The 14,388-nt window shown below is 34.7% G+C and overlaps 1 protein-coding gene across 1 annotated transcript in view; it reads left to right on the top strand.

The window, feature by feature from the left end:
- LOC144977328 (allatostatin-A receptor-like) overlaps positions 1-14,388 on the top strand; it is a 184,512-nt gene that overhangs the window by 162,936 nt on the left and 7,188 nt on the right. The window contains exon 6 of the mRNA XM_078922410.1: positions 8,667-8,887. Coding sequence (XP_078778536.1) covers positions 8,667-8,887 — 221 coding nt within the window. The remainder of the gene's footprint in view (positions 1-8,666; positions 8,888-14,388) is intronic.

The raw sequence follows: 14,388 nt of genomic DNA, 5'->3' as shown, positions 1-14,388 counted from the left end.
GTATTTTAACCGCAGCAGATTGTTAGATGTCACTTAAATCTGAAACACTGTCTAGTTAGTATCGATAACTCATTTATGACAAACTATGTAGTTAAGATGTTGCAAGATAATACGCCAGATAACTCGGGGATCCCGAGTCCAAAATGAGATATATCCGTGTAGAACCAACGATTTGGGATCAAGTCATTATAAGATATTACTTAAAAGCTAGGGGGGGGGGGGGGGTTAATGCTGTGGCTTAGATAAATTGTCTTGTGTCAGGTACTTCTATATTAATATGCAATATTGAACATTGGATCAGAAATTCATAAATCGATTCAATATTCTTGAGTTGTTTTTTCCCCCTCTTTTACGTGACAATGTTTTTCGAAGGCAAGATTGTATTTGTTTCCTGATAACAATCAACCAGTACTTTCTTATCAAATATAATACACATTCAGTCTTCTCCCTTTTCTGTGATAATCAATTCTATTGTTTGAATTTAAAATTCATATAACAACTCAGACAACTTTCTAAATTATGTTGAATTGCACTATTCTCTTTTCATCGTACCGTGAGTATATATTTTGAATTTGACATCAATTTCTCAATTTGATTGATAAATCTAGCTTTAAAAATCTGATACTGCTATGACACTATATATGTTTGGTAAGGTGTGATTTACAATATCTTCGCAATACAGATTTTTAATAAGTGGCGCGTGTTTTTCTTCTTTTTCTCAAATGTCCCTCAACGCACAGCTGCAAAAGTTTGTATGAACCTCTGAATCAATTTGTCTAAATTAAAAATATTTTTTCATGAAATTTAAAACAATAGAAAAGGATTTCGCTTATTACAGCTATATTAAAATCGATAACTGGAAGGATCGGAACTCAGATGATTTACAGTACCAAAATTATGAATTTTCCGCTTATCCATTTTAAAGAAAAATCGTAAAAATGGAATGGTCGGTTAATTGAAACTTGAACAGTATCTGAATATGAAGGGACGAATGGCAATCCTTAATCATCAGACATCAACATTTTATAACTATCAATACACATTACTGATGAATACAAATGAAAGTGAACATTAAGCGCTTCCAATATTATTTTGAGAAATAGCGTGTGTTTATGCAAAAGGGGATCACGGAAATTTAATGTAGACTGGTCAAAAGTAGAAATTCATCAATGTATTAAATAGTGTTTGTACAAATATGTACATATGTTCAACAATGATAATAATAACAACAAGAAGAACAACAACACAACAAAGAAATGCTGGACACATCAATCATCACATTCTGATGACGAGGATGGAACGACTACAGAAAGATTTCGTGGCATCACTCTATCCAATGAAATGTAATTTTCCTACAGTTTGCGAAAGTTGGAGCATGCCTGCCTTCCCTTGTTATATATTTTATTGCCTCGTCGGTGAGAGTAAATTTGGTGTTCCTCCTCTCAATATTTCCCTTTACTTGGGCCAAAATGCGCTCGAATGGATTGCGTTCATAGTGATATCACGCAGCCTCGTGTCAAAACTCCCTAATTAGACAGTCTGCTTTGAAAACATTCTGGTTTGTTTGTTTTCACTTAGGAGTATAATTAGCCCTTTGATAAATAGCCGGAAGATCTCTGTAACTCTATTTTCATAGCAATACCAAAGAAAGCAGGTGCAGTCAGATGCGAAAATTTTAGAACTATAAGTTTAATAAGCCACATCAACAAAATACTGTTGCGTATAATTATCAACAGGCTAAGGAATAAGATTAACCCCGAAATCGCAGAAGAACAATATGGATTCCAACCTGACAAAGGGACAAGGAACGCAATATACCTCCTCCGTGTTTTAAGTGAAAGAGCTATACAGGTTCAGACCCCACTATACCTCTGTTTTGTCGACTACAAAAAAGCTTTTGATAGAGTACGCCACGAAGAAATACTAAAACAACTGCACTCCATTGGCGCTGATGAGAAAGACCTCAGACTCATGCAAACATTATACTACACCCAGCAGGCATCTATCAAAATCGGAAACTCTACAGGAAATTCCATTCCTATTAAGAAAGGAGTCCGTCAAGGGTGTGTTGCCTCACCAGATCTGTTTAATCTATACCAAGAAACAATCATGAGGGCATAAATAATATGGAGGGAATAAAAGTAGGAGGTCACAACATAAATAATATAAGATACGCAGACGATACGGTACTCATTGCAACATCAGAAATCCAACTTCAAAAGATTGTTGACAAAGTGGTAGTAGATAGTGAAGCCAAGGGAATGGAAGTGAATATCACCAAAACGGAATGCATGGTAATACAGAAAAACCCAGAAAACAACAACACCTGCAATATAACGATTCACGGCGAGCAACTTACCAACGTAGAAAGTTTTAAATACCTAGGTTCAATAGTGACAACAGATGGAAGATGTAACCGAGACATACGAGCAAGAATAACTCAAGCCAAACAGGCCTTCATGGACCTGGGAAACATTTTGAAAAACAAACAGATGTCGTTCGGGATTAGATTCCGAGTCTTGAAGTGCTACGTGTTATACGGATGCGAAAGCTGGACTACAAATGCAGAAACACAAAAGAACATTGAAGCTTTTGAAATGTGGTGCTTGAGAAGGATGCAGAGAATATCATATACTGCACACAAAACGAACGAAGAAGTGCTAAAACAAACATACCAACAAAGGAAACTAATGCCCTTAATAGTGGATCGACAACTATCCTTTTTCGGACACATAGTAAGGAAAGATAAGAATGAATACCTGGCAAGTTGTGGAAAAATACCTGGTAAACGCGCCCGGGGGAGACAAAGAAAAACACTCATAGACCAACTGAAGGGCTTCACCAACCTAACAATCCAAGAGCTGTTTGAAAAAGCAAGAGACAGGGAGGAATGGAGAGAGATAATTCATGCAGTATCCGAAGCCTGGACCAGGCATGGAACCTAGAAGAAGAAATAGTCAGAATAGGTAGTGCTGTCTGATTGAAGCCATGAAATCATGTCAGCTTTTATAGTTACCGAAGTTGGAGCCTTGAAGTGATATATGCGCCACCTAGATTGTAGATTTGTCCAATACAATACAGTCGGGTGCTTCGTGTGAAGGCAGCAAACGCTTCTTTTGCCAGTTCAAACACCTCTGCATTGACCCCAGAATGATAGTTTCTACCTTTCAGATAATGCAGAGAAGAAAAAAATGGCATGGCATCCTTCTAAATACCCAGTATCTTCACCACCTAATAAGAATAACAACAATCCTCTGTCCAGAACCAATGAGCCCTTTTCTATCCGAATCATCAGACGTCAATTCCTTTGTCGGATGTATGTTTACGTTCACCCAGCTCCACAATCTTCGGATGATATCCATATCAAAGTTGTCTAGGATCCTTTACCTACCATATCGTTCCACATTGGTGATCTCTCTGTCGTATTTCGATAACCATCTTCTCAGGGTTGATTGTGAAAATCCAATTCCACAGCCGTCCTTTTTAATGGCTTATCGATAGATACAATAAGACTTTTTTCGCAGCTTAACGAGAGTGGAACCAAAGAAATTTCGTATTGTATAGTATTGTTTAAGAACTTATAGGTTTTTAAAATCTTTTAATGCTCTGTGAAATGTTCATGCATACAATTTCTGAAAGTTATATAAACAGCATTTATTGTTAAGTCGACAAAATTGAGTATGTAATCAGTATTTCAAATGATTTAAATCTAGAGATTTCATATCAGTCTTCGGGAATTGCAACATAGTGTAGATATTATGTAGTAAATCATAAATTCAAAATATAATGTAAACTACATAAGTTGTAAGTTACTAACAGTTAAAGCGAATTGCTTATATTCGGAAACAAGTATGACGTGAACTCGTAATCATTAGCCGGATCTACAGTGTCAGCACGAGATTTTTTGGAAATATGATGAATTCATCTCTTACTGTTGTCTTATTTTATGGCAGCGGTTTTAATGTAGTCTTAAAGAAGAAAACGCTTTTGATATGGCATCAACACGGTCCAAAATCTATATTCAATTAAGACAAAATGATTCAGAGCTTGTCACAAATTTGTACAACTTTTGATAGAGGGACAGCTGAGAAAAAACAGAAAAACACTCACCATTAATAAAAAATCTGACTAAATAAATATTGTATATATCAGTTTCGTAGATTTATCATTTTTTATCAACTCCATGTACGATTTTTGGAGATCACATTCACATTTTGATGGCAACCGTGGACACAGTTTATTCATAAAGAAGAGTTGCAAGTGTTGCTACTAGAGGCTCAAAGAAATGAAGACAACAAAAGTCAAATTGTAATGGAAGCTTCAACTTCGTTAACCAAGACAGATCATGTGGATTTTTCTGGTTTCCCCCTCTTGTCAACAAGACGCGTTCAACATATATAAATGAAGTCCTAGGTTTGAGAGGGTTCTTTTTTTGGCAAGATGAGGGATATTTTAATCGATAGTTATTTGAAGGACATTTTTTCTGACCAAATTTTTAAATACGTGCTTTTTTCATATTACGGAAGAGCGGCGGTGTGACATTCATCTCGTAAAACGGAGTATTGGGATCACGTCTCAAATGACCACAGTTCAAGGGGTGCTATCTTACTAAAAAAAAATACAAAATTCGCTCACGTAGATGAATCAATCAAAATCAATTATGCCTTTTTCGCCACGACATCTTAAGATATCGTCGCCTAGGCATTCCACGAAAGAATATAGATAACTCATCAAACAAGATGTCTGATGTTAACAGGAATCACCCATAGTGAGCAAATTGGGGGTTAATAATCTTGCTCAAGGAGAAAAACGAAAGTGCCTGAAGCGGGGCTCGAACCCGGGTCCTTCCGGGTCACAGTGCAATGCCTTAACCACTCGGCCACTTCGCCCCCCGTAGATGAATAGATACGAGAATAAAATCAGGGTAAAAATATTTTTTTTTTAAAGGGCAACCTGAAAATGTGGATTGAATTATCTCTGATGTTTTGAAGGATACTGTATTCTTGAATAAGAAAATTATATGTATAAAGATAGACATAATTGGAAAATGTTGGCGTGTCATGAAAACGCACAAAGAAAATTGATAAAATAAGAAATATTTTTTTATCATATTATATAATATAAATGACCCTGTCCTACAAGTTAACGATGAGTTCTCACTACAGAACAGTTCATATTGATCTGATAGCATTTTTATTGCAACTATACTTTCGGCTGCTTGAATTATTAATAATAATAAATATTATCTGTCTGCCGAATTATTCATAAGGTTATAGCGCCTGCGATATATAAGCTATCCTCTAAACACATAGGAGAACAAGAATAAATTTATGACACTCTTATACTATCGAGGGCATCATGTTTGTCCCTCTTTCCGTTATTCCGTAATCCTGTTATCGTGTCATCTAAGTAAATGATAAACCATCAGAAATTCAGAAATCTTACGTTATTGGATCGCTGATAATGGGCGGATTTCATTCACACACGTTTGTCATGTCCAACCTCCAGACCCCCCCCCCCCCTTTCACTCTATATATCTATCTATCCATCTATATATTTATCTATCTATCTATTTATCTATCCACCTGGTCCTCTCTCTAGACGCTATCCAAATCCTCACACCAACACGGAATGCTCACCAGAGGGAATACATCCGTTCATTTCTAATCCACATGATTAATTAAAAGAGCCGAAGACCTAGCGGTCGAGTAAGTCCCTTGCTAGAAGGTTTCACATATTATGAAATTATGGAGATTTTAAAAACTCGAAGGTCTTAAGGTATCATAAGGAAATGAATTCGGCGTCTCTCACATAACGAAGGACACTGCTAATGAGATAGAAGAGGTCTTGAAAACGGAGGTGTACAGGTATCTTGTTACATAATTTTAATGAATTAGTTAGATCTATACTTTTGAAAATTATATTTTTGTGTTGAAAAGGGCGTTGAACTTTAACTTTGAGAAGCCCTCCTCCTCCTCCTCCTTCCCCTCCTCCTCCTCCTCCTCCTCCTCCTCCTCCTCCTCCTCCTCCTCCTCCTTCTTCTTCTTCTTCTTCTTCTTCTTCTTCTTCTTCTTCTCCATAAAAATAATAATAATAATAATAATAATAATAATAATAATAATAATATAATTGATGATGTAATAATAATAATAATAATAATAATAATAATAATAATAATAATAATAATAATAATAATATAATATAATAATCAATCATCATCATCATCATCAATCATCATCATCATCATCATCATCATCATCATCATCATCATCATCATCACCATCATCATCATCACCATCATCTTCATCTCCTTCTTTATTATTCTTTTTCTTTGAAGTGTTAAGATTGGGACTTTTTTTATTACATGCGACAAAAGCAATTACCCTGTTCCAGCAATTCCGATACATTGTGATTCTTGTTTAACTGTTGAAACTGTGGTTTAGGCACTTGTTTATAAAATAACTACTCCATTTTGTTTATTTTCAGATATTTTCATAAAGATAACTTTATTATATATATATATATATATATATATATATATATATATATATATATGTATATATATATATACGTTCGCTCGCGCGCGCGCGCGTGTGTGTGTGTATGCATATATATATATATATATATATATATATATATATATATATATTGTGTGTGTGTGTGTGTGTGTGTGTTTTAAATAACTTTTTAGGATCAGTCAATGATGTGTTTGTGACAAAGAAGACTAGGGAATATTTCCTTATATAAATATGAGCATTTAACATGCGATTACTAAATCGATCATGTTATCTTTGATCCTTTTTTTCAATTATCCATCTTATCAACCCATAAAGTTGATATGATCCTCCTCGATGAACATATCATACCCTTGATCCAAATTGGTTTAATTTGATTAAGAGGAATGAATCTATGGATTATATTGTAATAGCAAAACGACACCTTAAATTTTCTCTTCAATAATGCTTCCTTAAAATACGTTGGTGACCATGTAAATAAACCTTGATTGTTTTGTTTTTTTATAATTGGAAATTTGTGAATCTCCGTCTGACTGGTGCCGTTTTGGAGAACTCCAGATAATAATGATTAAATTATAAGCTGAATAAATGATAAAATAATACGAAACTTTCATTTATTGCTCTTACAAAGCTATCATTTCTACTTCTTAATAAAATAAATCAACTTGACCCAATCCTAATAAATTGACAATGAATTCAATATCCAACGTAAATTATTATGATATATGTGTATAATATTATATATATATATATATATATATATATATATATATATATATATATATATATATATATATATATATATATTATATTTATGAGTGTTGGTGGGTACTTGTAGGTACAAGAGTGCTCGATAACGTTGGTTAGAGCTAATATAAAATATGAATGGATTCACTCACTTATATGGCCGAAACACATGTTTCTGTGGCTGCTATCCACGTCTTCAGTCGGCATACTATATATATATATATATATATATATATATATATATATATATATATATATATATATTATTATATATATATATAACGTTTTAGACACCGTGGGTAATACATGTCTATATTCATTTATTTTTATTATTATCCCAAAACATTGGATGCATTTCCTATTTAAAAAGCACTTAAAAGCTTGGTATAAAATCTTATCAACAAAACCACCTCTTTCGAGCAGTGAGAGTTTTGAGCATTTCTCAAAAGTTGAAGGTTTTTTTTTAATCAATCGGTATTGAAACAAGTCGTTTCGTCTAAATGAAAAACAATAGTTTTGTCGAGATCGGCATCTCTGCGAGTGTCAGGTGTTTTTGATTTGCTACCGTTTTACCTGTTGTGCGGCACCAAAGGAATGTCTTGTATCTTAACTCTGATTTAGGTACGATTGCCTAACTTCTGGTCTATCCTCATCAAATTATATTATCTCGAATTAGTTCATAGCCCCAAATCGTCTCCAAACTTCTATTATCGTATTTCTGGGCATTATTTACACAATATGAAAATATGCCAGTGGTTCATAATGATTATTTTGTTCTCTCCTGAAGAGTTGAGCCTTTATGATACGATAATTTTGCGCCCTACTCTCTATATACCCTGCCATGGGATGACTAAGACAAGCCCCCAACCCCCCCCCCCCCCTCTCCCTTGCGGATTGAAAATGATTAAATAATTATGGCAAATTGTACATCATATGATATATTTCACCTTTCCTCACACTTTAGATAAAGAACATCGGGCAGGTTATATCAATGTCAAGCTATATCATATAAAGATGTTTAAAAAGTGTCAGGTGTCTCTAACCTGTTTTTGTTTTGCCAGTTAGAAGAGCGACACCACCAAAGGTTAAACTTGTACTAAATCATATTTCATTCAATTTTTTTTTCTAGCTTTGTGGTTTAGTGTGTGGCAATCGACTTCTGATCGGTATGTATCTTGTTAGAATCCCACTGATGGTAGCGCAAAGTTGAGTTCTTAAAAAAGGCTCTATACGTAACATTTTCTCACAATATTATGCAGATGTAAATTAAGTACCTGACCGGAAACAGTTATCTCTGTCTAATACAATTGTAACAACGTCTCACAGGCTGTAAAGGGATTTGATCACATTTAGGGGATATTGCACTCTATAAAAACTCATGTTTTTTTCCCTCTCTATCTTTAGGGCACAGACAAGACCAGATTCTACAATAATGAGACTTCTGTGATTGTCGTCATGTGTGCAGACACAGGGTCAAATGATGAGCATCGCATGGCCTTTGCCATGTGGAAAGTTGCAACATTATTCATTCTTCCTATCTGCGTCCTCTTGTTCTGTTACATCCGGGTTATCGTCATTTTGTGGGTCAGCAACAAGCAGCTACAGACACTCATTCAGCCCAACAGGTAGGAATCTGTTTTGTTTTTGTTTTTTCCAACGCGATCTGGGATCCTTGCCTTTCTGATTAAAACTGAATCGCTAAACGGTAATATATGAAAGAATAAAAATAAAATTCCCTATATTTTCTCTGGATTCTATCTTTTAAAAGACCGAAATAAAAGAAGTTAGAAGTTCCTGACATGAGTCAGGTATCACTCAATTGATGGGGTTCTCTATAGGAAATTTGCAACATTAATATTCTTTCAATCTGTGTCCGTTTCTCCTGTTACATCTGGGTAATCGTTACTTTTTGGATCAGCAACTAGTCTAGGTGCAAAGAAACAAAAAAAAAAAATAAATTAAAAAAAAACAAAAACAAAAAAAAAAACACAAAAAACTCGTAATTACACCAAAAATGGTAGAATAAAATTGAACAGTTTGGAGGGTTTTTTTTCTCTCTTTAGAGGTCATCTAAAACATTGGAGTAGTCTCTCTTCCCCAGCGGGTGGTGTAATCCGTTATTATGGGTAATAACAATGAACTCAACAGCAGTATTTTGCAGTTGTAACTATCGGTTTGTAGGTTGAAAACGATCGCAGTTCTAATTATTCATGATTAATTATATAAATGGAATATATGGGTCTGTATTTATACATGCATCTAATTTCATTTTGTGGATTTTACCCTTCTAATTCTCGATAACGAAGGCGACCTTGATGAGCCCAATAGACCTGAATCTGGCTCCATACCTAAGTTGACGGTCTCGATAAGAAGAGAGAGGTGAAAAAGCAAATATCTAATTTCTAGAAAATTATAATTAAATAAATTAGTCTGCTGGTGTTTGTTGTTGTTGTTGTTGTTGTTGTTGTTGTTTTGTTTTTGTTTTTACGGCGCTTGAACACTTTTGGGACTTGCAGCGCCTAAAATAGAGAATGATAGGGGAAAAGATGTAGATCTGAATTGAAAAGCACCGAAGGTAACGTAAGACAAAGTGGGACTGGTTGTAAAAGGGAACAGAATGTTCTACGAGAAATCTATTTTGTTGCTTTTGTTTGTCTGTTTTGTTTTATTTTGTTGTTGTTGTTTTTGTTTTGTTTTATTTTGTTAGTTTTTTATTATCATGCGACATTATTACTATTAGGTCATCTCAGCGCCAGTAAAAAGGACAATAGAGAGAAATGCCGATCTGAAGCACCAAAGAAAAAGTAAGGCAAAAGGGTCTGGTTCGAATAGAGCACAGAAGTTTCTACAAGTAATCCACCAATGCGTCCATTTCGACATTACCTAAAAGTACCAACCAGCCCAAGCAAAGGTCTCCCTATAAAGGATAAACTAAAAAGATTTACAATAAAAAAGACAAAAAAACAAAACAAAAAACAACACAAAACAACAAAGCCCCCCCCCCCCCCCCCAATTTTTTTTTTTTTAAATCAAAAAATCTTTGAGCTTTTATATATGGCAGCATCCACTAAACGTGCTCAAAGAGCTTTACAAGGGGTCCCAGGCTAATAGCAATATTTAATATGTAGGATGAGCGTGAATACAGCGTGATGCCTGTTATGGAATATCACAATTTTCTCCGACGGAGACACCATTCTACACCCGAGCACGGTGAGTGAGTGTGAGCAAATAGCCTTTTCCATGGACTTAACTATGCGCTGCTCAGAGCGGGATGGAATCCAAGACCTCCCGATCCAAGGGTGTGTCATACCAGTCAAGAAAGTATCCCGCTTTACTCAAATGTTTGCAAAGTACAATATTTTCAGAACTAAAACAATATAATAGTACACAAGAGAGATAGAGATAGATAGATAGATAGAGAGAGAGAGAGAGAGAGAGAGAGAGAGAGAGATGGGAAAGAGAGAGACAGAGAGAGAGAAAGAAAGAAAGAGAGAGAGAGAGAGAGAGAGAGAGAGAGAGAGAGAGAGAGAGAGAGAGAGAGAGAGAGATGAATACATCAGAGCATCAAGCGAAAATATACTCGCCACCGAATATACACAAATCAACAGAAAATTAAATGAATGGTAAGTGTACGTAAACGAAGTAATTTCATCAACAAAAATGAAGACATCAGAAAACGAAAGCAGCTGTCCACTAATGCATTCAACCAACTTCAAAATTTATGGAATAGGAATAAAATAATCAGTGAGAATAAACGAATACAGATTTACCAGGCACTGATTATTCCGATATTGATCCTGGGCATCACAAAAAAAAAAAAAAACAAAAAAAAAACTTAGAAAGTCTCGATTCATACCACCGCAAACAATTGCGTCGCGTAATCGGAATCTATTGGCCAGACACAATTACAAATACTGATCTCTATGAAAGAACTAGGGTCCAACGCCTGAGTACAAAAATAATAAAGGAAAAGCGATGGGCTAATCTGGTCACATCTTACGTGGAGAAGATAACATTCAAGCCCAAACTGCAATGACAGAATATTTCCTTCATGGCAACAAATATGTAAGGAAACCACCAACATATCCCGAACCAAGATCTCTCAACAGATAACAAATTTCTAGTTTCATATGAGGCCGAATTAATCCCTGAAGAACTAATAAAATCTGCAGTGCCCTCCATACTTAAGTCACAACAAGATCTTGACAGCCTCAATACTCTGGCCTAGGACCGTGACCAATGGAAACAATTAACAACATGGATGGAGAGAGCAGCTATACTCATCGAAGCTTTTTAAAATCTGACTGAATCACACAATTCTCAGCAAGTGTCATTCAGACTGCGAAGCTTACTACTTACTTACTTACTTATTTACTTACTTACTTACTTACTTACTTACTTACTTACACACACACACACACACACACGCATTTTATATATATATATATATATATATATATATATATATATATATATAGAGAGAGAGAGAGAGAGAGAGAGAGAGAGAGAGAGAGAGACGATCTGCAACGGGGGTAAATATCATCTTTCTCAAATGGAAAATAAAAGAAAGAAACTATTCTCATTCCCAGGTAAGCCTCCCACCCTCTGTAAGACCCCGACAAATTTTATTAAAGAATAATGTCAAGAACAACGTGGAAAGGGTAAACCGCTATAGGTTGATATAAGGTCAGAAATTGGCTCCACACTTGAAGTTTATGGAATCGATTAGATGAGAAAAAACAAAGCTTAAACAAGACAAAACAAAACATGTTATTGAATTCATAAAGCTTTTTTTATTCACGAGATGAAAATAATGTGTTAAATCTCTCTCTCGTCTCTCTCTCTCTCTCTCTCTCTCTCTCTCTCTCTCTCTCTCTCTCTCTCTCTCTCTCAGTCCTGGCAGGCACAAATAAGTCAAAGAATGTTGACTATTTATTGAGTTTGTTCAGGATATGCCTGTTGCTTCCATTGCTTTCTGCAAGAGGTTAGTGAACTGTAACTCGAGCTGAGTTGCATCGCAGTAACCTTTAATCTCTTACAGAAAGTGGAGGAATCTGGACTCGACAGAAAAGTCCTGACAAAGGTATTCCTTTGAGCTTATCTACTCTTGGTGTTCTGTACCATAAGACCTTTCATTGAATGAAATCATTTCACTTTACTGTTATACAGGTAGAAGATGTGAGCATTTTAACTAATTCTATGGCATCAATAGTACTTTTGCTACAGAGACTAACTTCATATCCAGAGGGTGAAGAGTTGTTGCTATCTGTTCAACGCTACAGAACCCGGGATAAACTCTTGATCCAAGGACATATCAGCTCAAAATGGCTTTTTTGTTGTTGGTTGTTTGTTTGTTTTTTAAAACAGAAGGACCATCTTCTTGATTTATTTTCTTTCCACGCGTTTGCTTTAATGTTATTTTATATTCTGTCTCTTTTGCAATCAAGTTATTTTCCATCTGTATCTTAAGCTCTTGGGGGCTTTTAACCAACACTCGAAAATTGAAGATATGAGTCTCTATAATACGTAGCAATGGTTGCTTTCTTCTCCGGTGAATACATTCTTCAACTTCAATTATTTTCCGAGATCCGTTGCAAAATGGAACTGTATCAACTTCAAAGACTGTAAGATCGATGACTTTCTTTTTTATGAGAAGTGATTGAACATATTTATTTTTTCCTTTAAAATGTGTGTTATAACCATTATGAGACGTTTAGATATTTAGAAATACACCCCTTTGACTGATTTTCCCCCGCCTTCTTTTTGTGTCTACATTACCTTCATTAACAATGAAATGATCTTTTTCGCAGAAAAGGCTAGAAACCTAGGTTCTTTCAAAATGACATCCATGGACAAACACATTAACTACCTTTGTAAAATATTGTATTTCGAACTTAGAAAGATTTCACAAATATCAAAGTTTTAAAATAGTATTGCCCTAAAACCCCTTGTTTCATCATTTATATTTTCTAGGATAGATAACTGTAATTCACTCTCCCATAACATTCCAAGCTACTCGTAGCTCCTTCACAAATTGCAGCGCACCCAAAATCATTCTGTTAGGATCATTCTAAGAAAAAGGGCAAGAGATCATATTACACCCATACTATTGTCACTTCACTGGTTACCTGTTGAATTAAGACTCAAATACAGAATTGCTGTTCTTTGATTTAAATGTATCAACAAAACTGCTCCTTCGTATCTACGCAACCGTATTTCATTGTACTCTCCATCGAGAACTTTAAGATATAGTGATCATCTCCGATTAACTGTCCCCCAAAAAGGCTCCAAAAAGTTTTCTGATAAGAATTTTTCTCATGCTGCTCCTTCTATTTGGAACTCTCAAAATGCAATACAGAAGCTACTTTTAAAACAAATATTAATTTTTATTAGGAAGTATTTGATGGACTACAGTTTCGGTTTATGGATTATTTTTCATAATATGAACGTCTTCAGCACGTTTTGTGTATAACCTGTTCCTTGAACTGTTTGTATATGGAATAGGCGCGGTATAAATTATTATTATTATTATTATTATTATTATTATTATTATTATTATTATTATTATTATTATTATTATTATTATTATTATTATTATTATTACCTAAACACTCTGGAGATATAGGTATTCTTTTGCTTTTGGTCTTGTGCCATTTAAAATGATACTTCGCGAATTGAAGTCACTGATTATCATTAGTCTAGAATCTTTGGCGTTTAAAAAAATTAATCACAAAAATATTTTTCGCAACTGTTTTGTCTCAGTTGTCTGTAGAGTATATATTTTCAAATATCCATACTATATATTTGCCATGTTTTTAGCAAAATTAGCTCCATAACATATGGATAATGACATAGTGTTAGTTAATTATTTTTTTTTAACTTTGTGATGTGCAAAAGAAATCAGAACGAGAAAAATGTCTTTTTCGTAAAGAATATGACGATTTTCCTATAGTATATAAGTAGAGGGTTAAAAATAACCAAAACTCAAATTATATTGCTCATTGGCTATCTATTCTAGCCTATTATACAATTGCTTTCTAAATACTGACAAAGACAAAACTTCCTAAGTCCCAGATTTGAGAGTTTCTTGGACTCTTGTTTCTTGTTTTTCAAGACTGGGCAACTT

This window comes from Berghia stephanieae, chromosome 1, assembly GCF_034508935.2.
Source record: "Berghia stephanieae isolate SIO BIC M18660-M18661 chromosome 1, UCSD_Bste_1.3, whole genome shotgun sequence".
NCBI classification, from domain to species: Eukaryota; Metazoa; Mollusca; class Gastropoda; order Nudibranchia; family Aeolidiidae; genus Berghia; species Berghia stephanieae.
Note: the sequence above shows the minus strand (reverse complement) of the source record. Positions and strands in the feature narration are given on the sequence as shown.